Source organism: Penicillium manginii (assembly GCF_028828005.1).
Source record: "Penicillium manginii strain IBT 31320 chromosome Unknown utg000008l:1.0-3226943.0:1.0-3228205.0, whole genome shotgun sequence".
NCBI classification, from domain to species: domain Eukaryota; kingdom Fungi; phylum Ascomycota; class Eurotiomycetes; order Eurotiales; family Aspergillaceae; genus Penicillium; species Penicillium manginii.
In genome coordinates, this window is record NW_026643109.1 from 2381012 (window position 1) to 2407446 (window position 26435).

Sequence of the window (26435 nt, forward strand, 5' to 3'; positions counted from 1 at the left end):
GAATCCAGATATTCCACTCAAGATACTTACGCGCTCTCCTGTATTTCGCATCGTAGGAATAGATGGAGTAAATATACGGAGAACAGTATTTCCAAGGCTCTCCTTCATTTCCTACTTTTAGAATACGAGCACCTGACAGTAGTACCCAATCGCATCATTGAAGAGTTAAGATTGATTTGATTGATTAGAAATGGCTAAAAGCCCAGTGAATATTCACACGAAAGCCTCCGATGAAAGAGCATCCGAAGTACACCATCGAGTCACAAACATCCATGCACAGAAAGACTCTTCCGAGAACTCCTTGCACACTTGAATTAGGCCCACTTGCCTATCAAAGACATAATCCCCGCTCCGAGAAGAGTACAGAAGACCATGAACAAAAGACGAGAGCGACGCTTGGTCCGGCACGGATCGAACAGGAAATCCCTCGCCAGCAACTCGACTAATCCGCTGTAAATCAAAATGCCCGCCGACACAGCATTCAAAACGCCCTGGATGATCAAGGAGATCTTGGAGCCGGGGGAGTATGTAGTGCGCACGCCAAGGCCGATCGCGATTGAGATGGGAGTTGTGAGACCGTACGCCGCGCACAGAATCCACGGGAGCCAGGTGTGTTTGCCAAAGGGGATGGCGGACATGCGGGCGCCGATACCGAGACCTTCGAAGGACTGGTGGAAAACGAGGACGGGATAGAGCGTGGCGAATTCAGCGCCAGTGACTCCGAGATTCAGCCCTATGATCACGGAGTGGAATATGATGCCGAATTCGAGGAGGAGGAAAGCGGTGATTTGTTGGCGGAATGATCGCTCGTCGAATTCTGAGTCTTGCTTCGAAAGCGCGGCCGAGTCCCAACTATCTGCGGTTGCTGGCGAGGCGGTCTGTGTCTGCGCGTTCCTTTCAGCGTCGGTAGCGGGCTTCACGTCGAGGTGATGTTCGTGGGAGATGAAGACGTTGGTCGCCGACTCGTCTTTCTGGACTCCGTATTTCTGTTCGACGTAGACTTCTGCCGCGAGGTCGAGGAGGAATATCACCATGATTGAGGCTAAGACGATTGCCGCGCACCAGGAGTATTCGGCCCAGTATCCAGATTGGCCGACGCAGGTCTTCGGACCGATACGCTTGTAGGCGGGGTCGAGCAGGTGAATAAAGGCCGTGGCAACGATGACACCAGTGCCGAAGTATCTAGCAAAGATGTAGACGCTGTGGGGAATTTTCCATCCCGGCATGCGCTTCGAAACGACGGGGAAGACAGTGAACGCCGATGAGACGAAGAGGATCACGAAAATGGCTGAAATACGCGCACCCATGTGGCCATTGTAGTCGTTGCTGGAAATCTCCAAGTAGCACAGGACATCTTCCTTGCTGGCGGTCTTCAGATTGACGTGGGTGGGATCAAAGGAAGTCATCGTCCTGGTTTGCCCAGTCGCGAAGAAAATGGGGAAGACAAAGAAAGTGTGGGAGGATGTGAGGATGTGAGGATGGGAGGGAAGAATTCATGGAATTCATTTTATAATTGGGTTGGTGAGAACCTTGGGATCGTGATGGGTCGCAGCGATGAGTCGCTCATTGTGAGTCGAATTGCAAAATCATATCTTCGTGAAATCCGTAATGTCGTTGCGGCTGCTGCCTGGCTTGCAATATCCCGAAAGCTCAGCGGTGGACCCTGTAGGGCTGATTGAACCACCAATAACAGCAAGTCTGTTCCTGACACACATGCTTGGAGCTATGCTTGAAGGTCCATAGGGCTGAAAATGGTGGGTCTATTTCTTCTGCTGACCTCGGAAACAAAATGATTGGGTCGGATGGACCCTCACTTGCATCGGCAGTTTGAGGACCGTGATGGTTAGCGATCTCCATTGACATCAGGAACCGGTTTTTGTGTCATTTTGATCAAGAATGAAATACTTTCTGTCGTGTCATGTCGGAAAGATGCCAGGAACCACTTGACAAGCTTTTCCCGGGAAGCTTGAAGCCAAATCACCCGCCAATTGGGGGCTTGTGCAAAATTGTGGTCATGAAGCTTGCAGTTATGTTGCTTAATGCACGGAAAATGGATCGATTATGGTGATAATTGCAATGCTGCCTCCTATGTTCTTTGATGTATCCATCAGAATGTGAATAGAAGTATGCAGGAGTGAAATGATGTTGAAATCAAAGTGCAGCACGTGTATTGTATCTCGTGACTGCCAAGATTGTCCGAAATGCCAAGACTTTTCAGCCCTGCGAAGCTTCTCCGCTTTCCAGCTTACCTCCCCACTTCAACTTCTCCCCACTCCTTCTCGATCTCCATTTTCACCTCCATGACAGGTCTATTGGGCCGATAGTCCCACTATGCCTCCCTCGGCACAGCTTGTCAACGGCCGCAAGACATTTATCCCTCTCGGTTCGTCGCACCTGGAGACGGGGAGAGGCCAGGAGCACTTCTAACGAGAGTGAGACAGAGAACAACCCAGATGTACTAGCCCACCTCTGCGAGAATCTCGGCGTCGCCCCGGGTTTGAGCTTCCACGATGTTCTCTCCACATCACCAGACATGCTCGAATGGATTCCCCGTCCCATTCATGCTCTTGTTGTCCTGGCCCATTCTCCGATCTACCATGCGGCTCGCTCCGATGTAGAACCGACAATCCCCGAATATCAAGGCTCAGGTCCCGATGAGCCGGTCATCTGGATGAAACAGACTATCGGCCATGCGTGTGGGCTTATGGCCCTTCTGCATTGTCTCTTCAACTACGAGGGCGGACTCTATGTTGCACCTGACTCGGAGTTGGATCAGCTACGAAAACGGGCGATTGAATTGGGGCCAGCGGAGAGGGCAGATTTACTCTACAACTCGAAATTCTTGGAAGATGCGCATATGGAGGCTGCTTCCAGGGGATCATCCGTGGCCCCCTCTCCTGCGGAAGATAACCATCATCATTTTGTTGGATTTGTTCAGAAAGATGGACAGGTGTGGGAGTTGAATGGAGGTATGAACGGCCCTTTTCTTCGAGGACACCTGGAAGAGGGGGATTTGCTCAGTGACAAGGGACTCGTATTGACCGTGCAGGATTATCTCGATGCTGCCGCGAAGGGAGGTCATGGGGAAATGAGCATTGTCGCTGTAGCAGGATATGACGCTCAATTACTTTAATTATCTATACTCCAGTCTCTACCTGTTTGATTCAAGTGCTCTGGGTATAGGTTCAGTCACCTGACCTACTAGATCCCGAGGTCACTTCCACTATATAGACCTCGCCGGGTACGGGAATACTTGCGATATTACGCAGTTGTTCTACCACCTGGTCACGTAAAGACCCTTTCAGAATATTCACGTTTGTATGCCCAGGTTGCAAAAGCTTCTACGCTTTTTCAGTACTAGTGGTACAGCATTAGTATAACAGCTCCGCTAGGTGAGGTCGAATGACCAATTACCTTGTTGTTCAAAAGCCCACGGAGGAAGAACATTGAAATTTTTTTTCAGCATCCATTCCTTTTTTCAGCATCCGTTTCTTTTTCGAATACCCCTCGTCTTTACCGCATATCCTCCATTTTCAGGTTCTCCTAACTTTATTGAGCCTCGGTTTGTCCTTGATCTCAAGAAAGGTCCTCTTTGTGTGAACCTTGGAAATCGAGTTTCAGACTCGGGCAAGGACCACGATGATTTACTTTCCAGGTGAAAATCGCAACTCCACATATATCAACCAAGTCTCTATAAAGGCGGCAGGATTTCCAGGATAACAGAGACTGCGATCAAGAAACTCCTAGTTGGCCAAATAAATCCCCGATTGTTCCCACAACTTTTACTATCTGAAATCTGGATTTACTCCAGTACACGCTTTCAATCTTTGGATTTCTATCTATCTTATTATATCCCGTTGGCATAGATGTGCTATCCACATTTTGCGGGTCGATGATGATCGCTGTTCTATCTTATAGACTATACCTAAAAGAGATAGCGTATCTCACTATGTTGCTCACAAATACACTAATCCCCAAAAAGGTAGAATTTACTCCTATGGGCTAAGATTCATAGTAAGACCCATATGCATAAAGATCATATGTAGGTACATTCGTTTGTTCGAGCAACCCGACAGGCGTTGCATTTAGCTGTGGTTGCTATAAGATCCCGAATTTAAGTCCGAGATTCGAGAGTGGAGTATCGGGGATGATATTTGAACATGAGTATCTTACGGAGCTGCACTTTCTTCATCTGAAGAGGCCTCCGGGCCTTATAACGAGGTTTGCGTCTCTATGCTTTAAACACGTCTCGGTTCATCGCATCAAACATGCGGAATCCATTCCTCAGAAGTTGCTGGCGATAATTTCTATGATTGACAAACCTGCCCACACGATGATTATCGTCGACAACCTTTGGTCTGTGGCCGTCGCCTCTGGGTTACTGGCCATATTCATCAACCTACTGTGGGTGCGATTCAAAGAATACAAAGGACGCAAAGCCCATGGCTGCGGTGTTATACCGTCCTATCCTCAATGGGATCGCATTCTTGGCCTCGATCTCGCCTTGAGCCAAATGAAGGCCCTCCGTGGAGACACTTTTATCTCATGGCTGGCAGCTATACATGAAGGCCAACCGAGCACATTCAAAATCCGTTTCCTCGGAAAACGCCAAATATACACCACCGACACGGAGAACCGTAAGGCTATGACAGCGATTAACTGGAAGGATTTTGGCATTAGTCCTCTCCGACGCAGTACGAAAGCTTTCCATCCGTTCGCAGACAAAGGTGTCAACACCGTTGATGGGGACGACTGGGTATTCAGCCATTTCCTCATCAAGCCGTTCTTCAATCGCGATTTCTATATGAACACTGATCGGATCAGGCCGTATGTGGAGTCGTTATTCACTCTACTGCTGCCGGATGGAGAGACGTTCAACATCCAGCCCCTGCTCCAGCGATGGGTAAGTCGCGCTTGCAAAAAGGCAATTTGAACGTTATACTACAACGCTCATACGAACATAGTTCCTGGATTTGACCACTGATTTCATTCTTGGGGAGCCTGTGGGGGTCCTCCATCAACCAGACAAGGCCAGAATCACATGGGCCATGCTGGATGTTCTCCGTGGCAGTCGCCAGCGCATGCAGGTCGTTCGCATGATCAAGTGATTCAACTGGGACTGGTGGCTCAAGGCAGTATACGAGGTTCATGCCTTTGTCGACACACATATCACAGAAACTTACAAAGAAATCAGAATCCGCAAGGGACACATCGTTGCTGGAGAGAAAGTAGGCCCTGAGCGGGAAGACCTTCTATAGGACATGGCATCACACGACTCTGACTACTAAGATCTGCGGTCTCAGTTGTCCCTGCTGCTCGTCCCAAACAACGACACAACTTCGATCTTCATCAGTAATACCCTCTGGCACTTGGTTCGTCACCCGGATGCGTGGGCAAGATGTCGTGAGGAGGTACTGACAGCAGTTCAAGGGGATGATGACGAAGCGGTTGGTAAACTCACCTTCTCCGCTCTCAGAGGCATTAAGTTCCTCAATGCTTGTCTTGATGAGACTCTGCGACTAAACCCAAACAACGTCACCTAAGTCCGTATCTGTCTGAACGACACGACTCTCCTACGTGGTGGAGGTAAAGACGGCCAGGATCCTATCTTAGTCTGCAAAGGGGATATGGTCCAAGTGACTAAGATATCACAGCAGCGCAATAGGATATACTGGGGTGAAGACACAGACGATTTTCGTCCTGAGCGCTTCCTTGCGCTAAAGCCCTTCTGGGAGTTCGTGCCTTTCAGCGGTGGTCCTAGAAGGTGCCCAGCACAGATGATGGTCATGACGGAGAGTGCATACATGTTAGCTCGTTTGGTAATGCGCTACGAGCGAATCGAATCCAGAGATGCGAATCCATACCATGCTATTATGCGGATTAGACCAAGTAACAAGACTGGTGTTTTGGTTGCCTTCCACAAAGCACAGGAAGGAAATTAGTATCGATGAACGACAACCGGCATGAGAATTACACTAGCTCAATCTTTAGAACATTAGCATGACTGTTAAATGCCAGACTGTTAGATCCATGCCTTGCAACTCTTTATTATTCATACATCCGCGTTTCACTCGTTTCTAAATTCCTGTAAATCGAACGAAGAAGAAGACGATGCATTGACGCCTAGGAGCGAAGGCTATGTCCGAAGATCGAAAGCGACGACATTATGTCATCAATGATCGGCAAGGGATTCACAGCCTAGCTGTTGACACCAATAAGGGCTGTATGAAAATACCTGTACTCAGGAGGTTGAATTGGTCGGTGGGCGGCGGACGTTGAGAGTATGTCCGAGCCCCGAGCCCCGAGCCCGGACAGTCCGAACAGTCCGGACCCGGGCCCGAGTCCGAGTCCGAGCTCAAGATGAAACAGCACCTCACTTCAGCAGCTTGCCGACCCCGAGCTTTCCCTCCGACCTTTCCAACGTCATTGATGCCCGTTGACCGCGCATCCAATACCTGCAATTTGCACTATCGTCAAGATGGCTGAGGACCAGAGCCTTGGCAGTACCCGGTCAGCATCTCCACCCGCTCGTCGGAGCCGCCGACCTGTGCAATCCTGCGACCCGTGCCGCCGCCGAAAGGTACGTTGCGATCTCAAATCGCCATGTTCAGCCTGTCAAGTCTCTAGAAGCTCGGTCACGTGCACATATCATGGAAATCAGCAGAAACCCAGTCTCGTACTGGAAGACCGTGGAAGTGAGGGCAATAATGTCCAACAACAAGTTCCTCGCTCGCTCAGCATTGCCCCAAACAACAACATCGATCACCCTGCAAAGAGGCAACGAACAACGCATGAATCGGAGCGAATTCGGAGCGTAGAGCGACGTATACAGCAGCTTGAGCACTCGGTTTTACCAGAAGTAGATCCCCAGCAGCACAACCTCAGCAGCAGCAGCAGCAGCAGCAATCATCCCACGCTGCTGGCATTGTCTGATCGCATCCAAAACGTCGAGCAGCGGCTTGCCGAGCTCTCCCAAGCTCCTCCTGCGCCTTCAGCTGTCACGGGCGATAAGTCTCTAACAATTCCTTCTGTCATGCCTCGACTTCGTCACAACCCGATGAAGGTAAAACTGTTTCCTTCAAGCCACTGGCTGCACACTGCTGAGAAGGTTTCGTCGAAGCTCCTTTCTAATGAACACATTGACAGATTGAACATTTGCTGACGTATCAATAGTTCAAAGTCAGCTATGTCGGTGACAGTGACGTTGAATTGACCTTCTTGGATACCAAGGCCGAGCTGGCCGATTCGGTGAATGAGATACGCAACTTACGACTCACGATGAAAAAAGAGCAGGTACCGCAGATGGATGACCCAGTTCCTCAAATTCTGAGTACGATGCCGGCTCGTGCAATCTGTGACCGACTAGTGAATCACTACATGCGGACTTTCGAGTTGATCTATCGTTGTTTTCACATTCCCACATTCTGGGCAGAATACGAACAATACTTCAGCAAGTCGCAGCCTGTAGTTACCAACTTTGCAATCAAGTTGGGTTTGGTGTTGGCCATTGGAAGCGTCTTCAGCAACGACGACGACAAAGTTATTCAGCGCTCGCGGCGTACTTGGATACAAGCTGCTCAATACTGGATGGTTGGACCGTCAGAGAAAACTACCAACAATCTTGATGGAATTCAAATTTTCTGTCTTCTGTTGGTTTCGCGGCAGATAACATTAGTCGGCCGTTCGCCGTGGCTGTCGGAAAGTGGTCTACTTCGGGTGGCTATGACTATGGGCCTGCACCGAGATCCACAACTGTTTTCTCTGTCTCCTTTCCAAGCCGAGCTACGAACGAGGCTTTGGACAACGGTCCTAGAGCTCGTAATCCATGGTTCCATGGACTGTTCCATCCCTTTGCTTCTTTCTTCAACCGATTTTGACGATCATATGCCTCTTAATGTCAGTGATGCTGATTTAGATCCAGCCAGCAAACAGTCTCCATCTCCACAACCGTTGACAAGCTATACGGAATCGTCGATACAAATTCTCATGCGTCAGTCCCTGCCCTTACGACTTGAAGTTGTCAGGGCGGTCCAAAACGAGCGACTAGAGCACTCATACGAAAAGGCCATTGAGCTAGCTACGAAACTTCAGACAATTTGCCGTACTCTTGCAAGTTATTGTCGGTCGCATTGGTCGAAATTCCTAAGCATGCATCACGCGTTCCTTGATATGCAGATTCGTCAGTATATTTTGGCTTTGCATCGGCCTTTCATGCTACAAGCGCAAAAGGATCCCCGCTTCTACTTTTCCCGGAGGGCTTGCCAGGAGTCTGCGATGATCATCGCCACTTATGCCGAGCGACTTCGGCTACCTGCGGACTCTCTTGACGATCTGTCCAAGTTGATGGTGATGAGCACAGGGTCATTTCGCGGACCTTTGAGCCTGGACGTAATTTCAGTCTTGGGCTTGGAGGTTGTGTCTCAGCTGGAGGAAACGGGTTCCGGTCCGTCATCTGCTTCGATTGGTCTCAACCACACATCAGTCCTTGATCCCCTCGCTGAACTGACGCGCGCCCAGCGAGCGCCCATCATTCGACTTTTGGAACACATCAAGGAACAATTACTGCAGATCATAAAGTTGGGCCATCCTACGTTGAAACGCTACATCTTTCTTGCTGGCATTCTTTCCCAGATATACGCCATGGAACGCGGCCAACCCGTTTTGTCTCCTGTGCTGAACACTGCAAAAGACAGCGTGAAGGAGTGTTACGATGTACTACAGTCTTACAGGGCCGCCAACACTCCCAGAGAAGTGGAGGTGATCGATAATGGGCTTCTTGACGGCCTGGATATTAGCGCAATGGTGAGTACAAAGTACCAGATATACGCCTCTTATATAGCACTACTGACTGAAGTCAGGACTACAACTACCTGGATTTTTCGGCCTTTTTGGTTCCAACTATTTGATAGAGCAAGTTCACAGGAAGATTGTCGTCGCGAAATGATGATCGTGATTGATTGAGGTCAATTCTTTCCATTCCGTTCTATGTTCGATCGTCTCTGCCCATGTGTCTCGGAAGGAGTTGCTTACAAAGGTAAGGAATGACCTGTTGCTTGAAGCAACACTTGTGATGCATTGTGCACCTTGTCCAGACTGTCTGAGCGCCACGCTGAAACTCCATCAGGCCGCACGAGGACAAAACAAGCATCCCAAATTCGGAACGCATGAGTCTCATTCATCAAACAAACGCTCTTTAAAGGAATACTGTGCTTGCTTGCTGCTTCAGCAAAACTGGCCAGTGCGATGGCCATCTGAAATTGGTCTCCGGCTGCTACTGCTTCCTTCTGCAGAAATGCGACCATGGTGAAGCCTTTCCCAAATCCACCGGAAATCGCGCTGCCGTCCGACAAAGCCACGTGCGGTACGCGCGAACCAGGGAACGTAGTTGGGATGTAGCTGCGTGAGTCGAACTGTGGTGCTGCCCTTTCAACATCCACCTTCTCGTTCAGTACTGCCAGACTCGACTCGTAGCGGTAACCCATTACAACGCCGAAGCTCTGGTTCTGGTCATCGTTTTCCTGAACGTACTGATCGATCTCCTCACGCAGGGCTATGCCGTGCTCATCCATGGATTCGATGACGACCGGATCCAATCTCACAGCTGTTGAAAGCCCCATGAGTTTCATCATGTGGATTTTGCTCCAGTGTTGCATCAGCGCAGCCACAGGACGACGTTCCTGTTCGTATGTCCTCAGCAAGTGAGTGCCACCCCAGCCTTGAACAGTGGCTGCGAGCTTCCAGCCAAAATCCCAAGCATCAGCAAGGCCCATATTCATTCCGTAGCCGCCCGAGAGAATTGTCTGATGACAAGAATCTCCGGCAAGGAAGACGCGCTGATGATTGCTGGTCCATGTTTTGGCGTTAGCTACTGTCGGCGTGAAGATGGAGGTTGCAGTGATCTCATCAAGAGAAATCGGGTAGGGTGAGCCCATATTACCAAGGACCTGGGCGACTGTCTTCTCGGCTGTCACATCGTCTGCATTGTAGTCAGAGCCTAGATAATCGTGGACTGTCCAGGTCTCTTTTCCGTCTTGCGCGATGATGGCGCCGCTAATAGAGCCGTTATTGGTTGTAGGGTCCATGGGAAAAAGACTATGCCAAAATCGGCCCTGGCGATGGATTCGCTCGAGATCCTTTGACTTGAAATGGGTCAGGGCCACGGCTCGATGCCTATCGTTGTTGGAGTTAGCTTTGGAGTTAGCTTTAAAGGAGTCTTATTGTCTCTTTTGAGCCCATGGGCCACCAGAATACATAGCGGAACTCACATAGGCCCGCCTTCGAGCTCCGCGCCCAAACTTTTCCGCACCGCACTCCATGCTCCATCGCATCCGGCAACATATGGGGAGCGAATTGGCTTGCGAATATTCGATACTCGGTCATGGATCTGAACCTCGACTGTATCCTCGTACTGCACCAGGCCTTCCACGGCCCACCCATAGCAGTATCGATCATTGATTCGCATCGCATTTCTCTCGAAGCCATGGCTCCATGATATTGCTTAGAATACGTGCCCAAGGCTCACGAAGTATCGTACCGTCGTTATTCATCGAGATGTTTTGTCTTAATTCCTCAACGCTGGGCAGATCCCAGGTGGATAAGACTCAGCTGAACCAAAGCCACTTGAGAAACGAACCTTGAAGGGTTCATCAATGGCGCACAATATCGCCCGGATCGGTTCCTGGAAGTGACCCCTCAAGCGTTGCGGTTCGGTTTCATGCGCTATGACACGAGCGCGGCTTTGGGTCGCTGTTTGGGCAAACATCTCGCAGATCTGATTTTCAAGTTGACGACCGTGGCTGCTGTCGAGAGTTTCCGGTTGGAGAGTCTGCGTGTCGGCGAGAAGCCGCTAGGATCTCAGAATCGGGATGCACCTGATGTACGGTTGATCAAAATTTGAAGGCTTTGCTAGGTTGTTGTCAACAGGCATTGGCAGCAGCAGCAGCAGCAGCCTTGATGTGAATTATCGTTCTTTGTCTTCCTCGTTCGTCTAGTCATATAGAACAAGATTTCAAATTCATTATCGTGGTTGCTTTCTCGATTTATCTTACTGCCTTGGATGCTTTTTGTAATGCCTGGGGTGATATGCCCCAAGTGATATATGCTTATCGTAAAGAATTTCTGTTTCCTAAACTTTAGCATATGGCAAGACTAGTCTGATACGGCCTTGTACACTTGGAAAAGCTTGGGATTGATCTGGTTAGGTAGTGATGACGATGCGATAAGTTTGTTAGCATATTTTTCTTGAAAGCTTGTCGGAGGCAACGCTCGCCGAAATCTTTCGATCGATATTTCAAATCGAGGGCTATGCATGTATTTACTTTATACAGCAGTAGAGCGGTACAATCAGCTTCCTACGCATTCGCCGCCTCGCTGATGACCAGAGAGAATTAGCTAGATCAAATTATGAGGTGTTATCAAGTATTTGACAAGCACGTATCGAAGAAGTGATGATCTTCATGGTCATGAAATCAATTTCCGGACTCTCTAAATCTCTACATATAGTCTGTTTGTCTACAGAGATTGATCCGGATGTAACACTAAAATTAAAATCTCTATATTTACAGAAGAGATTCTGCCATGTCACGCGTTTGTCAATTTATATTTCTCTGCCTCCATGCCAGTCTCCTCCTCTTCACTAGACGTTGTAATTGCAGCAGGCTGCTGCACTCAATGTCCTTGCCTAGGCATCAAGCTTTTGTGAGGGGATTCCAACCTGAAACTCTACACCTCAGCCACACCAAAAATATTGTCGCGACCATGAAGTTCACGCCACTGAATAAGGCCGCAAAGCGGTAAGAGCCTCCATCTGTCGCTGCAATTGCACCAGCAATCGGAGGGCTCGTAAGGGCACCAAGGCCTGCGATAGCAAGAGCCAACCCGATTCGAAACCCGATCTCCTGAGGTGAGTAGAGAGCCATCACAAGGGGCGGTGTCAAGCCAATGGTGGTGCCAGATCCGATACCAAACAAAGCGGCGAAGACAATATTGGCCGCGTTACTGCGACCAGGAAACCACAAGGCCAGAGTGATGATACCAGTGAAAAGGAGCATGATAATAAGCACATTGAAACGGCCGTACTTGTCGGCAAGGCCATTGGGAATCGTACGTCCAAAAAAGCTCGCTCCGTTCATGATGGGAATCAGATTGTAGGCCATAGTCATTGACATTCCGTTATGCACAGCAGACGTGACAAGGTAGTCGAAAGGGACAAACAATCCCCCTAAACTCTGGTTAGCTGTGGTGCGATGAAACATAATGATAGACGGCTTACAGTAAAGGAAAAAGCAGAACGTCAACAAGATCAAGAAGTTGAATTCCGTGAAAGGCTGAAGGTAGTTCGCAAGCTTGAACTCCTTGCGAGCGTGGGGCAAGTTGGAGGAGACGGTGAGCATGGTAATAGCCCAGAGTCCAAGGATCAAGAAAGCGCAGGTTCGCATCGTCCATACAAAGCCGACCTCTGGAAGGAGGTTGTTGACCATGAGGGGAAAGATTACACCACCCAGACTCGAACCTGCAACGGTCAATCCTCCTGCCAAAGCGCGACGCTTTTTGAAGTAAGTCATAGGCTGTGAAACTTTTCAGAAAATGCGAGATAAATTTAAAGAGTGATCACACAAACCGCAGTCATTGCTGGAGTGAAAATGAGCGATGTGCCGGTCCCTGAGCAAACCGACTGTGCCAAGTAGAATTGGTAGTATTTGCTTGACAAGCTGGTCATCATGAGGCCAATCACATGCATTAATCCACCGATAGATATCGGCAATCGTGGTCCATAGTTGTCGAATAGATATCCAGATAATGGCGACATGAACAGCATGAAGAAAACTAGATTGAAATGAGTTTGTTGTTTTACGGCCGGTTGGGGAAGAAGGCTCTCACATTCGGACGAAGTGATCCAGGATATCTCCGAGCTGCCATAGGTCTTCAACTGGTTGTTCTCATATTCAGCTTGGAACAGAGCAATACAATTGACCCATCCAAATGAGATAAAAAGACCCAAGGAGCCTCCGAGTAGCGATAGGAAGGCTTTTGTGCCTCCTTCAGGTGCTTCTGGTGGGCCAGATGCTTGAGGCTTGGCCTCTGCTGGACTCGATGTTCTTGAAGAGGTCGAACTGCCCTTCTCGAGCTCAGCAGTGCGGTTGTCGTGCATAGTTGCTGTAAGGTACTTGATAGGGCGCGTAAATGGTAGTTGTGCTTGTGACGTCTATTAAAATAACGAGTCTGGTTCTAAAGAACATGGTCAGTTCTATATACCTCTGACAAGAGGCAAAGACCTGCATAAGAAAGGAGCCCTGACATACATGCTGCCACTAGCAATGCCCGACGTTGAGTAAAAGCCCGGACGTCCGATGTTGTTTGTTGGTGATGTGCGCAAAGGCGCTGCTGCACACCCGAGGCCGAGCCCGAGGCCGGGCTATTCAAAGGGAAAGCCGGCCCCGCTCGGCCGAGGAGTTCCGGACTCGGCTTGAATCTACCTATAAACATTCGTCGTCCACCTGCGAGGTTTTAAGGAATCATTCAACAATAAATCATGGACTATCCTTCTCGCCGATACAGTCGGTTTTATGCCAGACAACTCTCTGCTCGAGGCAACTTTTCATTCCGACCATACGGACCCAGAAGAGGGATGGCGCTTCTCAAGATCGGTCTGTTAGGCACTGTTGGCTATTTCGCCGCTAAGAAGCTTCTTCGGTAATTCGGTACTCCCAAGATATTATGGTCAAGTCGAGAATTATCAGCTGACGTCTATCAGAGGCTCGAATGAGTCACGTCAAAATCCGCAACAATCTGCATCGTGCGGACATGAGCGGCAGCAAGAATCCAAGCAGCAACTGACGAACGTTCCACGGACGCCAGACAATTAGCATTTTGCAGTCAGCATGATGCCAGTCAACCTCAGCAATCAGCTCTTTCCTAGGCTTCGTTGTCAACAGGCATACTTCGACGGCTCGGGCGGTGGTGACGGAAGCGATGGATACAAGACGTTGGGGTGGGCTTCGACTTGATCAAGATTCTATAAGTCAAGTTTGGCCTGTTATCTATCGTTCAAAACCTATGTACTATTCTACTACCTAGTAGCCCTTATTTTCAGAGAAGACAGAGGAAGAGGGCAGACTCTAATGACTATTTTGGTGAATTTTATCTTCAAGTTACCTTCTGACGAAGATATTCAACTTTGACGATTGTCATCCTTATGGTCCAAAATTCCCAACAATATTCCAAGGCTCGCGTAGCATATATACGTGTGGTCAAAGACTCCCGGACAGTTTACCCAGGTAGTGTTATAGTCGAAAATTCTCAGATTAGACTCTATATAGGGAATACAGGATAAATAGTGATTTCTCTTTTCACTCTTTTATTCCTAAATATTGATATCTCTGGATTCTATGGCCTATTTTGAGTATAATGGTACTCTCTACTCTTTTCAAGGTACTGCACATGTGGCTAGTACTGAAGATGTCCAATGGAATCCGATGGTTGATTGATTATTGATGGGAGTGGTTGAACACCTCCCCCCCCCTCCCTGAGGGTTTGTCTTAGTGTTACTCCCGAGTCTAACCCCAATACCACACCCGTACAGGGGAATTGGCCAAAAATGATCTTAGTGATATTTGACCAGTCCGTTCGACAGTTCCTGAAATGAGAAATACCTGCCTGACTCATACGCGAGATCTGAATTCCTTCGACCGGTATCATAATTCAAGATCACTCATACGGCCCAGGTAAGACAATGCCAGTGTCGTTTTGACCTTCCATCCCATCAAAGACACAACTGGCCACGGCGTTGTGGGGGTACAATGCGGATGATCTCCAACAAACGGTCGAACGTGACGAGTTGCTCGACTAGGTTGGAACTCAAAATGGCGGATGGGCCCTTATCATTTCCAGCTCGGGGCTATAATTGATTAGTGTTTGTCCAAGGAACTGAGGTGTGTTGGACTCACCGCGCCCCAACAGTAGCCGGCAGATAGAATAGCCAAGCTTCTCAATGCCATGTCCGAGCCTTGGTGAAAAATGTCATTATTGGCAGTATCAAAGTCGCCGAATTTGGAATGGCAAGATATTCTTTCTGCATGCAGCAGATGAGGCGGTATTTGAGTCAATTCCGTTTCACGTAAAATTTCCATTGGAACTGGTCATAGACTTGGCCCTAGATGAGTTCTATTCCAATGTCCATTAAAGTTGAAAGTAACCGATCGGAAAGGAAAATTTCTGATCGCATTGTTTATGCAAGAGTTCTTTACAAACCTTCTGAGTTTGGATACTTCTCGCACCGCAAAAGAAGTCTCGCTTTCCCCTTGTTCGCTTTTTCCCTCGATGACCAAAAATGTCATGTTCCAAAATAAAAAAGAACCGAACGCAGTGAAATGTATTTCTTTCTTCGATGTTCCAAGATTTGAGCCGGCTGCAGTCACCTTAATGGGCCGATCAGCCCACAAATATATATCTGGTCCGTGGTCTCCGATAAAGTCAAGTTTATGCGGCTCCGGTTCCAAGATTCACAGTTTGAGCGCTTGATTTTGTGAAACATCCTTGACTGCCAATTTCAAAAGAATTCAACGGCCACTAAAAGATTACAAGATTGAGGTGCGGTCGTTTGGCTTGGACATTTTTGTCATCATTACTAGTACCAGTACGGCCACATGTCCGTCTTTCGTATTGATAATGAAAATATAATAACAATGACATAAAAAAACAAAAGCAAGAATGTGTCATTCGACCTAAAAACCCCAGACGAAACAATTATTTCCAGCATTATAGGCAAAAGTAAAATTTGAACCCAAAAGGCCTTTGAAACAGGAAGAGCCACTGTAACATTCAATCATGCACTCATCGAACCGGCCTTGACACACGGGAATCACCTAGCTCACGAGGTTCCCGCTGCGCCGAAATTTCCAACGGCTGCGGCCGAGTATACGAGTGCTGCTGCTGTGACTGAAATGCACCTTGCGTGTTTTGTTGCTCGTACATAGGAGACCATGACGGGTTGGCTTTCACTTGCATATTCTTGCTATACCCACAGCAAGCTAAAAGTCTCCTCCGGAATACGAGGGCCAGTGCAATGATAACACCTGCTGCCACACAGCCGACGACAATTCCTGCGATTGCAACACCACTTATACCCGAGCTGGAGGAGTTCGAAGACGCGGCGGCGCTGGTCTCGGTCGATGAGGATGAAGTGGTTGCTATAAAACGAGTGAGTTAGCATCCATAATAGCTCTACCGATATTTCTGTCGGTGGTAACGTACATGATGAAGTACTCGCCTCACCCGACGTCGTGGTTGCTAGCCACTGCGAGGGAAGTGTGCGATAGATATTGTTCGCAGCAAAGTTGCTCACGCAGCCGTATCTTGTTTTAGCATCTCGGGCATCTTGACCGGTCGTGGAGAAGATTCTTTGGTAATCGCACGTTGAATCAACTCCGCTATATTCATCAGAAAGGGAATTAAACAGGCGCCGGTGCTCTTACCATGCTTCTGTATTCGATCCCCTCACTAAGCTGGACCCCTGATAGCAGGACGTAGCAAACTCTTGGCCTGACGTCGAACTGCAGTCTCCGAAAGACCCGCTTGTTGTCCATACGCCACTGTTCAAACAGATAACCGGTGTGGCTAGGAAAGGTCAGTACGTTGAGGGTCAAAATCTGGCAGGGTCTGAGCTATCTGAAGGGTTGAGAGAACATACGCGTTGGTGCAATGTCCCAGCCTATAAAATCAGTGTTTGTGACATAGGCAGCGTAGTCTGAAGTACTGGAAGCCATCTCAGCGGGTATTCTCAATTGAATCTTCAAAGAAGCTGTTCGACCTTAAGAGGTGAAGCACGCGTATGTCTGGAGCGAACTGTATGTCTGAGCAGTTGGTGGCTACATATGTAACCTCGCTCTCAAATTTAGGGGCTAGATGTTACTGAGTCTGACAGGTGTTCAGACTGGTACGGAGTCTATACGCAGAGAATGCGTCGACTAGAACATCCACAGGCTGACTTCCGTGAGTGCCCATATGGTCGCAAATAGTTTAGTGGGACTGAAGTAAGCGAATGAGAGAGACATTCACCTGGTGATCATCTCAGTTAGCGCCCGTGGATCGTCTCAGTAAGCGCCCGTGAATCGTCTCAGTTAGCGCCCGTGGTTGCAATAGCGTGGCCTATTACAGCATTGGTATTCATTAGACGTGGCACGTTATCCGTGAGAAACGGGGATCTCTAATAAAATCAAAAGCTGGTCTGGTTAAAATGGTGTTCTTCCAAGACATTAATGGCTCATGGATGCGGCTCTGGTGGTTTTTTCAAAGCTTCTTTTTACCTTCCAACCCCAAAACAGCAGTAATTCGCGTATGATTAACTGAGCGTGTCTGAGCCACATTGCTATCGTACAATCTGGGCCGTGACCGACTGACGTGGCACGACAGACAGAACTCGTCGGCAATGCAATGGTGGCTGCAGTACCGCCAGGTAGAAATGGCACCAAAACTTGGCATATGGCGACTCGAGCATATTCGTGATATGATACAAGACTCAAATTCATATACTAACGTAGAAATCGCCAAAGCTGCCCATTGTACCCCACGGTCAATCAGTACTGCCCGCTCAAACCTGCGATACTTTGCAAGTGTCAGGGCCCCTCTCGACGGTATTGGACGGCGACGGACGATCGCCCCACCTATGCTTAAAGCTCTCTGTGAGCGCCTCCTCGAAAAACTGGATTTATACCAGGATGAGATGGTGGTTTTCTTGTGGCATGAGTTTCGCATCCTTCAATTTGACGATAAAGCAAAGAAAAGCTCACTGACATTTACTTGATGAACTTCCGCTACATCCTGGCCAAGTGTTGACGAATCTCCCAGGAGCCAATAGTTGACGCTCATGGGGCCGTTAGCTGCTGTCCCCAAGGCCCAACAGATACGTGAAACCCTCACAGTGCTGAACATTGATCATAGGACTGTAGCGTGAGCTCCTCGGAATGCTATCACTAGCTCCTAGGAGCCACGATGTATCTCCTAGGGTATTTTTATACTTAAATGACACGAATGCTGCTAAGATCTTCTCTAGGCTTTATCGCTTCTGGGAGGTATCTCTCCCGCCCCAGAAGTATGATACCGCTATATTCTTGTCAAAAAATTCCAGTCTTAACCTGATAAAAGTTTCTTTTGACTCTTTATCCGTGGAGATAAGATGACCCAGGATGTAGTAGTCCAAGGAGTTTTGTCTTAGTATGCTATTACTCCTATATAAGGACAGTGTAATATCACTCTCTAAATTCTACAAAATAATAAAAGAACCCCATTTTTTGAGGGATGTATGCTAAGGAATGTGGTATTTTAGCTATGTAATTCTGTGTAATAGTATTTATAAGTTGTCTATAATAAATACGATAGTTAAGCAGGAAGTTTAAGTATCAGCTAGTATTATACTAGCTAACCCCTTACTACTTGAGAAAATCGATAAATTATTCACTTATAATATAGGAGAATATGTTGATTTACTATGACTTGTTATTATTAGAGATTAATCTAGTAGAAAAAGCTCTGTCTTAGAGAGCCTAAAAAAATTAAAATTTCCTCGGAATAATGACCTATATATTGTAATGGGGATTTCCGCTCTCAACATCGGCATCCCGGAGTCATGTGATTGAGGCCTCAGCAACAAGGCCATCGTTTTGTTTCGAGAGGATAAGTAGCGTTCGTTCGATAGTATCAATAACAATCATGCATGTTCCCCCTTATGAAATGCTCTACTGAGGCTACTAAGGCTGCGGTATCGATATACTGCGAATGAAAGGTTCTATTCTTCGTTCTATTGTTCCTCTGTAGCGTCACGCTTCGTCTGCTACTCTCCTGCACTCTGCGAGTGTGGTGGTTTTGTCCTCTTGTGATCGACCCGTCTGCTTGACAGACAGCCAGCGAGCATTCCCGTCCTTCAATATTTATATTCCTATTAGTCCGAGTCTGACATCAGGAATGTCTAGAAGTAAATAATACACAGGATTAAAATAGTAAATCAGTATTTCCGGGAATTGGTGTCACTCCCAACACTATTTAATTGTTCCCCGAACCCTATATGCCAAGATACACTAAAGTGCGTTCGGAAGAAACTCGTCACCCTCATCTGTTTTGGATTGTAACGTGAATTACCGGATTATTATACTAGCGGGGAAAGCGTTTATTACCTGTAAGGGCGGAAGCTGGCAGCCTGACACTTTTAGTTACTGTACATTCTACTTCAAAATCTCCCTACAGCTTGGTATTTGGAAAATTAATCCGAAGGTCAAGCAGAAGATGACGAAGGCTGCAGGTTTGACCGTGGCATTTAAATAATTTTTTGCTTATTTCGGCCACCACTTCCGGCTTATAGGAAAATAAATGGCCAATCACCGCCATACTACAAGTCAAATCGAGCGTAGATCTGGTAGGTTGGGAGCCATGGCTCGTCGCACAACAGGACATTTGGACAAAGAAAGAGCAGAAACATCTTCTGGCAGTCCTAAATAAACCCATAATTCTACTATTCGCGGTCTAGGGCGCGAGAATTCGTTGCACGAACACAGACGACAATTGTTGAGTTGGCATGACGTCATGGAATTGTTAGCGGAGTCCTTCTGAGCCAACTACTGTCGCCACTCCATTCACACAGATCACTATTTCTTTTCTTTGCCGTACTCTTTTGATGAGCGAAAAACCTTCTTTTTTTCGTATTCATCAACATCATGACAAATAAATTGCCTATTCCGCGAATACCGCACGAAAGACGGGCGGCTAGCGGGCGACGCATTAGTCGCGCTTGCGACGCGTGCCGAGCACGGAAAGCAAAGTGCGACGGCAATCGACCACGCTGCGCACAGTGTACTGCTCAGGGTCTCGACAAATGTTTATATTCGGATAGAAAACTTGTCAGGCTCCAAAAGGACTTTGAGTCGGAACAGGGGAAGAGGGAAGCATATGAAGGATTTCTTCGAGACTTATCTGTAGAATTCGAAGGTCCCATCGCGGATCGTATCGACAAATTCCTAAAGGTTTGCTTATCGCCCAGAACGAGTATCACGATATCTGATGGGGGTTCTATTTTAGCGAAACCCACAGACTGGAGATTCAAAACACAGGAGACAGAACTCTAATGCCTCATCTGCATCGTCTATGGGCTCTCTTGATGATGTTGATGTCGCTAGCGAAGATTTTAATCGGGACGAGAAGAGTCGGGCAACTGGCTACATGGGAAAAAACTCTGAGGTTGTATGGATGCAGCGGCTGGGTCTTGAAGCAACGAGGCAATATGACGACAAAATCACGCAGCCTCAATCCTCACTGCAATGCGTGCCGCATGACTCGTTGTCGTCAACAAATTACCATCTTGATGACAGAAGCTTGAGAAACCGAGCTGTGCCGAATGCGTTTGCTTTACCGTCAAAAGCTCTATCAGATGAGCTATTCCGCGTTTACCTCGACAAGGTGCAACCCTCCCTACCATTAATTCGACGAGACCTATTTTGTGCCCAATACGACCATTGCTACCTAGATAGATTGAATCCGGGTCGGAAGTGGCTTGCAATCTTGAATATTATCTTTGCCATCGGATCTGCTATCTTGCGATTGTCTGGAGAAGAAGTTCCAGACATCAGCGAGGACGTTTTCTTTACCCGGGCCAAACTACTCAGTGTCTCGGAAAATATGCTTTACCAGCATGACGATCTGCAGCAAGTGCAATTTGAGTCGTTGATGGCTTTCTATTTCCTCACCATATCACAGATAAATAGGTGAGTCGTTGAGGTATAAAGCGTTTCCAGTCCAGCCTAACGCGCTTCCTTTCTAGATCGTGGAAAATGATTGGAATCGCTGCACGGTCTGGAATTTCCTTGGGAATGAATCTTCACAAAAAGCACGATGGGCTTGACGCCGATTCTGAGGAAGCCCGCAAGCAGCTTTGGTGGTCAATATTCCGCTTGGAACATCTCCTCTCGGTTATGACTGGAAGAGTCTCTTGTATTGGATCAGCCTCCAGTTCCTTGCCTCCGCCACTACCACTTCCTAGCTTGGCTCATACCGGATTTGTTGGCCAACAGAGAGATGATGTCACGCATTCGCAACTCCGTAATCTATGCTGGACAATGCAAACAAATCCAAAGATCACGGATATTCACGACAAATTACTCAAGACACTACATCCGAGTCCATCTCTCTATCACTTTTACATGGTCGATCTATCTCTCATCGCTCACGCCATCAGCAGTGGCGTCTATTCAACCCAAAGCAATCGAATAGATTGGGGCAGAATTGAGAACCGAATATCAGTATATAACAAAAGGATGGATCACTGGGTATCTCGGTTAAACCCTGCCTTTCACTTCCAAGACAACCATGGCAATCTCCTCCACACGATTGAATCGGCGTTCCAAATATCTCTGGCTATGAGCTATTACAGCACTCGAATTATTTTGAATCGGCCTTGCCTGAACCGTCCTGCTTTCGAAAAAGCGGGGAAGGCGTCTGGCAAACGGTTACCCCGCTCGAGATTTAGTAATCTCTCAGCCTTAGCTTGTCTTCAAGCTTCTCTCGCCATCATCAAATTGCTACCTGATCAAGTGTCATTGAAGTGGTCTTATGAGCTGCTTCAGTGGTGGGATTTTGTCCATGTCCTCACACAAGCTACCGTAATCCTACTACTCGATATATCAGTTGGACCGGTACCAACCAAGCTTGGAGAAGCTCACGTTGTTTCTGAACCAACCGGAGACGTTTTGAAAGCAGCGAAGAAAGGTATTCGATGGTTGCAATGCCTAGGAAACACCTCAGGCGCTGCTTATCGTTCTTTTGAATTTGCCAATAAATGTATCCACAGCCTCACAGCCGCAAGGGAGTTTGACCTGAGTGACATGCCACCAGTAGCTCATCAACCCTATCAAACTCCAAGCACAAAAGAAGAAGAAGAAGAATATTCGTCAGCCCAAAGTGGTAGACCTGGTTCTGAGGCTGAGAAGGACATGCCAGGTGACTTTGCTCCATCCGAAAATCCAAGCAGCGAAAGAAACGCTCGGGATCAATTGCCTCCTACGGGAATGCAACAAAGAATTCCTTCCCTGTACGATTGCGATGTAGATTTACCAGACGTGACTCCAGAACTCCAAAATCCGCAGCTTGAAGACTTGTTACTGTCTATGATGGCCTCATAGCTTACAAAAAATGAATCATGGTATAATGAAGCGACCAGGAATCTACGCCATTTTTTTAAATTTCATCAGATGTTTGGCATAATCTTAGCAAAAACCCGCCAATCTAAAGACTTCTCCAGACATATTTTAGAACTGGCCTCCAGTATATGTAAGCCAAATATTTTCCTAAAATACATACTTTGATATGCTCAAACGCATATCTCTAGTGTAATTTCACTGTAATTCAGACCATACCAGATTATTTCTTACGTTAATCAGTCCATTCAGAAAGTAAAACCCTGCAAAAAATGAAAATTCATATTATGTGTCATTTTAATACCTTGTTCCGACATCGATACTAGCTCGAGCATCTAGCCTTACTAGTAATATTTCCTATCCATATTTGTCGTTATTCTTGCTTTCCCGTGGTCTTTTCATTATTGTCTTTATGCTCCGATCGTTCCTCTTCCAAGGCAACTGACCTTTGAATTTGATCAATAGCTGGATCAAAGCCCCAGAAGTTGTTCTTTTTCTCTGTATTTTCTTTGTCTGGGAGCTTCAAAGGGGACTTAAGCGAATTATCGTTGCAGTGACGCGATCTCGATGCATTATGCGACTCATGTTCATCAAAGGATAGCCTTGTGGCCACTTCGCGAGTTAGATTACGAACATCGGTTGCACTTGAATCGCAAGTGCTCTTCTTTTCTTTCGTTTGATGTTTTGTGCGCGTAGCTTGTGGAGCGGGATCGAACCCGAAATGGTCGAGTTGGTGCAAATGTTCACGCCGTCGCTCCATCAAGGATAACGATAGTGAAGTGCAAGACGGTCCGTTGTTAAAACGAATTCAAGGGCTTAGGGCAAATAATACTTATGGAGATATTACAATAATAGATAAATTGGTTTTTTTTATTTCAAAAAGGTAATAGCCGTGTCAAAGTATATGACAACGAATGATATCGTCCTTCTATATCAGCAGGGAAGCAGGGTAGGATCAAATGCTATGTTGGTAGAAACTAGACCTGGCTAGAACCCGCGGGTACCCTCCACGACCCTGACCCTCACCTCCCCATGCGGAGGGTCAGGGTCCGAGACCTGGACCCGCGGGGAGGGTCGTACCCAGGCCGACCCTCATGAGGGTTACCCGCGGGGACCCTGAGGGTCGTCAAACATAACAAACAGGTAAAAGACGTGACTGGGCGTCAATTGCATAAATTATGTAGAAACAAGCTGTATTTCATTGTAATTGTAAACTAAAAACTTCATCATTGTATAGCCTTACAGGAGGATACACTCCTTATTGCATCCATAGGTTCATCCTCGAATAGGGGTTTAATTTTTGAATGGTTTACATTACATCTATAGCATAGTGTCTAGTCATAGTTCTAACAAGCCAAGAGTCAAACTATATACCCATCCAGTAGTCTCGACTTCTTCCGTATCCTACCTGATACACGATGCTGCGTATTAGGGAAGGATAATAATAGGTTCTCCTCCGGGTTCACAAATCCATCGGCATCAGAATCTTCCTCATCACCAGAAGTGACCGCAGGCCGCTTTCCAGCGGCAACCGCTGAGAGTGGCGGTACGTTTGGGGTTGTTTGCATAATTGATACAGCAGCCGGTGTATCAAGACGCAACTCAATATCCTCCTCCTCGTCATCACTGATAGCCTCGAAGGTATGTGTCTGGACATCAAGTGCTTCTGCCGAAGCTGCTATCTCATGGTCTAAGAGATACTCTTGGAGAATCAGCCGCTGCTCCTCCTCAATATCAAATTTTGTTGTACACATGTACAACATAATATCACGAATAGTCTCTGGATTCAACGACCCCCGGCGGTAGTGGCATACATCCCGAGCAGAGTTAAACAGACGCTCAACTCCGGCACCAGTTGCTGGAATTGACATGATATCACGGGCAATGCTTGCAAGAACAGGGAACTCTCTCTGATGATCTTTCCAGAAGATCCGAACAGATCCTTTAATAGTATCTAATCAGGTGAGGTTAGTTATATGATTCATCACATAGGCTTATTTACTTACCACTCTGGAGATATTTGGTGAGCTCGTCGTACTGTGGAGCAATTGATCGTGGTGAAGAATCACCGTCAAGGGCCCTCTCTAGCTCCGATTCAGTTATTAATAACTGGCTATTAGGCTGTATCATATCTGATGGTACACGTTGGCTATATCTCTCGAAAAGAGACTGAAGACTCTTGCGGTATTCTTTTCTATAGTCCTTTCCTATCTCAGGATCTAGGTCCCAATCACCTGTTGAAAAGAACTCCATCTTACTTGATGGCGCTAAGATCGTCCCAATTGCATAAAGATTACCTTCGATATCATCTGTCTCGCCGTAGTATTTCTTCAGTTTCTCCTTCGCAGCCTCAAGGGAGGAAAGCATCAGCTGTTTCCAGTGAACTTTCTTTCGACGAAGCTGACGAATTGATCTTTCAAGATGATCAAAAAGCTTGTTATAAATCCTAAAGATAAGGTGGATACTCGAGTCTTTAGTACGACAAACTAGCGTAGTAAGCGTAAAAAAGGGCTGGAGAATACAAAGTAGATAGTCAATCTGCCGCCACCCCTCAATACTCAATGCAAAATGGGTTTGGGTGTAGTCCTTGCAGTACTTGTCGAATATGTCATGAAGTCTTTTCGCCCGCCGAAGCATCAGAAATGTCGAATTCCATCGTGTACGGACATCCTGGATTGGGAGAAGCCTTATCCCAGCATTATTAGATTGAAGATTCAAGAAGGCTTCTTTGCGTTGAGGGCTTCCGTTGATATAAACTGCAAGGCCGCGAACCTATAAGGATTATTATCGTTATTGGATTATGATTCGTAAATAGAAGCTTTAAGCTTACCTTATTTAGAGTATCGGCGATCTCATGTTTCTGCTGGCGTGCACGAAGTGAATGTACACGATCTTCAGACCATTCCGTCTCGGTGTTGTTATTCTTCGGGGCGGCCTTAATTTTACCAAGTAAATCAGTTAGACTCAATTGAATAACATGCGCAAGGCAGGGCACTTGGACAATTGTAGAATCTGTCTCTTGCTGTAGCGTCTTAGTCGAATCATTCACCGCTGCGATAAGTGTCTTATTATTAGACGCATTATCAGTTGTCACCGCCAGTATACGGTCAGCGATCTGGTGCTTCTCTAGGATCTGGAGAACAACCCTACCGAGGTTCACTCCAGTATGAGATCCAGATATTGGCTCAAACCCAAGGAGAACCTCGCGATACTCCCATTCCTGGTCTAGGAAGTATCCTGTGATAGCCATGAATGCTTGCTGGAATGGAGAAGTCCAACAGTCAAGCGCAATCGACATTCTTGCACTAGATGGAAGCCGTTGTAGTGTCTCCTGTTGATGTTCTATAACAAAATCCTGAAGGCGCTCACGAATCACCTTTCTTGATGGAACACTTGGTAGTGTGGGTGCTAGCCGTGCGTAGGAAAGGAGGTCGTGGAATTCTTGATGTTCGACAAATAGGAAGGGTAAATGCGATACAGTGATCAGGTTTAGGATCTTCTGCTCCCATATTTGCTGGGTAAAGGTAGGCGCTGGTCTTCTCTCAGCCTAAATAATAGTGAAAATAGTATTAGTATTGATATTAAATATAGGCTGGTTCAAATATACCGCGTCACTAAGTAGTTGCTGGATATTACCCTTCTTCGGTATTCGCTGTCGGCACCTTAGCCCATCGAGATGTTTCTGCATCGATGAGGTTCCAGTATGGTTGGTAGTTGGGTGCTCAAGAATTGTACGGCACCGTTTGCATATAACGCCTGGCTTCCCATCTTTGGTATTTGCAACTTGTTGAAACCCTTTCCAGCACTCTGCACGACGGTTCACATCCCAGTTGATCCGCTTCTTCTTACCAAAGTCGGTTTCAAGCCACCACTGAATAAATTCTGCGGTCATTGTAGTTGTAAAGACAACGTACTCGTTGATACGGTCTGGTTTGATTCGTGTAAGAGTGTCTGGGGCCTGAGGTGCCACGCGCGATCGATGGGTTGGAAGGTCTGGAAGGTCTGGAACTGATCCAAACTGACTTTCGGATAGTAGTTGACTCTGGCTTTCGCGTTGGGATAGGGAATCGTTAGGAACAAGGTATTGTAGCGTGTCTAATTGCACCCCATCGAAGCTAGATGATGCGTAGACATCGGAGAGCTGCGACATGACAGATTTAGTAACTAGAAGATAGTACTATGACTGAGGAAGAAGAGAGTGAGGAACTTACTGTTTAATTTGTAGAAAAAGATACGCAAGATTCTTGGGGCATCCGTTCA

At 47.2% G+C, this 26435-nt stretch overlaps 12 protein-coding genes across 12 annotated transcripts; 5 read left to right on the plus strand and 7 right to left on the minus strand.

Moving 5' to 3' along the window:
- Window positions 1-314: 314 nt before the first annotated feature.
- On the minus strand, window positions 315-1406 carry zrfA (high-affinity Zn(2+) transporter ZRT1; the record flags this gene model as incomplete). Its single annotated transcript, XM_057108168.1, has 1 exon — window positions 315-1406. The coding sequence occupies one exon, from the start codon at window positions 1404-1406 to the stop codon at window positions 315-317; it is 1092 nt and encodes a 363-aa protein (XP_056955546.1).
- A 925-nt stretch (window positions 1407-2331) lies between these two features.
- On the plus strand, window positions 2332-3133 carry N7533_011519 (ubiquitin carboxyl-terminal hydrolase; the record flags this gene model as incomplete). Its single annotated transcript, XM_057108169.1, has 2 exons — window positions 2332-2383; window positions 2442-3133. The coding sequence occupies 2 exons, from the start codon at window positions 2332-2334 to the stop codon at window positions 3131-3133; spliced, it is 744 nt and encodes a 247-aa protein (XP_056955547.1).
- A 1200-nt stretch (window positions 3134-4333) lies between these two features.
- N7533_011520 (cytochrome P450 52A11) lies at window positions 4334-5942 on the plus strand (the record flags this gene model as incomplete). The annotated part of the gene is made up of 5 exons (XM_057108170.1): window positions 4334-4903; window positions 4965-5090; window positions 5133-5228; window positions 5304-5499; window positions 5545-5942. 5 exons carry the CDS (start codon window positions 4334-4336, stop codon window positions 5940-5942), a joined length of 1386 nt encoding a protein of 461 aa, XP_056955548.1.
- Window positions 5943-6478: 536 nt separating this feature from the next.
- On the plus strand, window positions 6479-8961 carry N7533_011521 (Zn(II)2Cys6 transcription factor; the record flags this gene model as incomplete). The annotated part of the gene is made up of 2 exons (XM_057108171.1): window positions 6479-7108; window positions 7174-8961. 2 exons carry the CDS (start codon window positions 6479-6481, stop codon window positions 8959-8961), a joined length of 2418 nt encoding a protein of 805 aa, XP_056955549.1.
- A 65-nt stretch (window positions 8962-9026) lies between these two features.
- On the minus strand, window positions 9027-10462 carry N7533_011522 (monooxygenase; the record flags this gene model as incomplete). Its single annotated transcript, XM_057108172.1, has 2 exons — window positions 9027-10170; window positions 10266-10462. The coding sequence occupies 2 exons, from the start codon at window positions 10460-10462 to the stop codon at window positions 9027-9029; spliced, it is 1341 nt and encodes a 446-aa protein (XP_056955550.1).
- A 252-nt stretch (window positions 10463-10714) lies between these two features.
- On the plus strand, window positions 10715-10897 carry N7533_011523 (monooxygenase; the record flags this gene model as incomplete). The annotated part of the gene is made up of 1 exon (XM_057108173.1): window positions 10715-10897. One exon carries the CDS (start codon window positions 10715-10717, stop codon window positions 10895-10897), a length of 183 nt encoding a protein of 60 aa, XP_056955551.1.
- A 790-nt stretch (window positions 10898-11687) lies between these two features.
- N7533_011524 (MFS transporter MCP family solute carrier family 16 member 10) lies at window positions 11688-13150 on the minus strand (the record flags this gene model as incomplete). Its single annotated transcript, XM_057108174.1, has 3 exons — window positions 11688-12566; window positions 12620-12825; window positions 12880-13150. 3 exons carry the CDS (start codon window positions 13148-13150, stop codon window positions 11688-11690), a joined length of 1356 nt encoding a protein of 451 aa, XP_056955552.1.
- A 1611-nt stretch (window positions 13151-14761) lies between these two features.
- N7533_011525 (arginase) lies at window positions 14762-14996 on the minus strand (the record flags this gene model as incomplete). The annotated part of the gene is made up of 2 exons (XM_057108175.1): window positions 14762-14896; window positions 14946-14996. 2 exons carry the CDS (start codon window positions 14994-14996, stop codon window positions 14762-14764), a joined length of 186 nt encoding a protein of 61 aa, XP_056955553.1.
- An 835-nt stretch (window positions 14997-15831) lies between these two features.
- N7533_011526 (EGFR-like transmembrane domain-containing protein) lies at window positions 15832-16763 on the minus strand (the record flags this gene model as incomplete). The annotated part of the gene is made up of 4 exons (XM_057108176.1): window positions 15832-16187; window positions 16252-16427; window positions 16473-16614; window positions 16688-16763. 4 exons carry the CDS (start codon window positions 16761-16763, stop codon window positions 15832-15834), a joined length of 750 nt encoding a protein of 249 aa, XP_056955554.1.
- Window positions 16764-19703: 2940 nt separating this feature from the next.
- On the plus strand, window positions 19704-22160 carry N7533_011527 (uncharacterized protein; the record flags this gene model as incomplete). The annotated part of the gene is made up of 3 exons (XM_057108177.1): window positions 19704-20009; window positions 20077-20747; window positions 20804-22160. The coding sequence occupies 3 exons, from the start codon at window positions 19704-19706 to the stop codon at window positions 22158-22160; spliced, it is 2334 nt and encodes a 777-aa protein (XP_056955555.1).
- A 388-nt stretch (window positions 22161-22548) lies between these two features.
- N7533_011528 (uncharacterized protein) lies at window positions 22549-22935 on the minus strand (the record flags this gene model as incomplete). Its single annotated transcript, XM_057108178.1, has 1 exon — window positions 22549-22935. One exon carries the CDS (start codon window positions 22933-22935, stop codon window positions 22549-22551), a length of 387 nt encoding a protein of 128 aa, XP_056955556.1.
- Window positions 22936-23513: 578 nt separating this feature from the next.
- On the minus strand, window positions 23514-26325 carry N7533_011529 (uncharacterized protein; the record flags this gene model as incomplete). The annotated part of the gene is made up of 5 exons (XM_057108179.1): window positions 23514-23521; window positions 23584-24129; window positions 24182-24947; window positions 25006-25722; window positions 25783-26325. The coding sequence occupies 5 exons, from the start codon at window positions 26323-26325 to the stop codon at window positions 23514-23516; spliced, it is 2580 nt and encodes an 859-aa protein (XP_056955557.1).
- Between the last annotated feature and the right edge of the window lie 110 nt (window positions 26326-26435).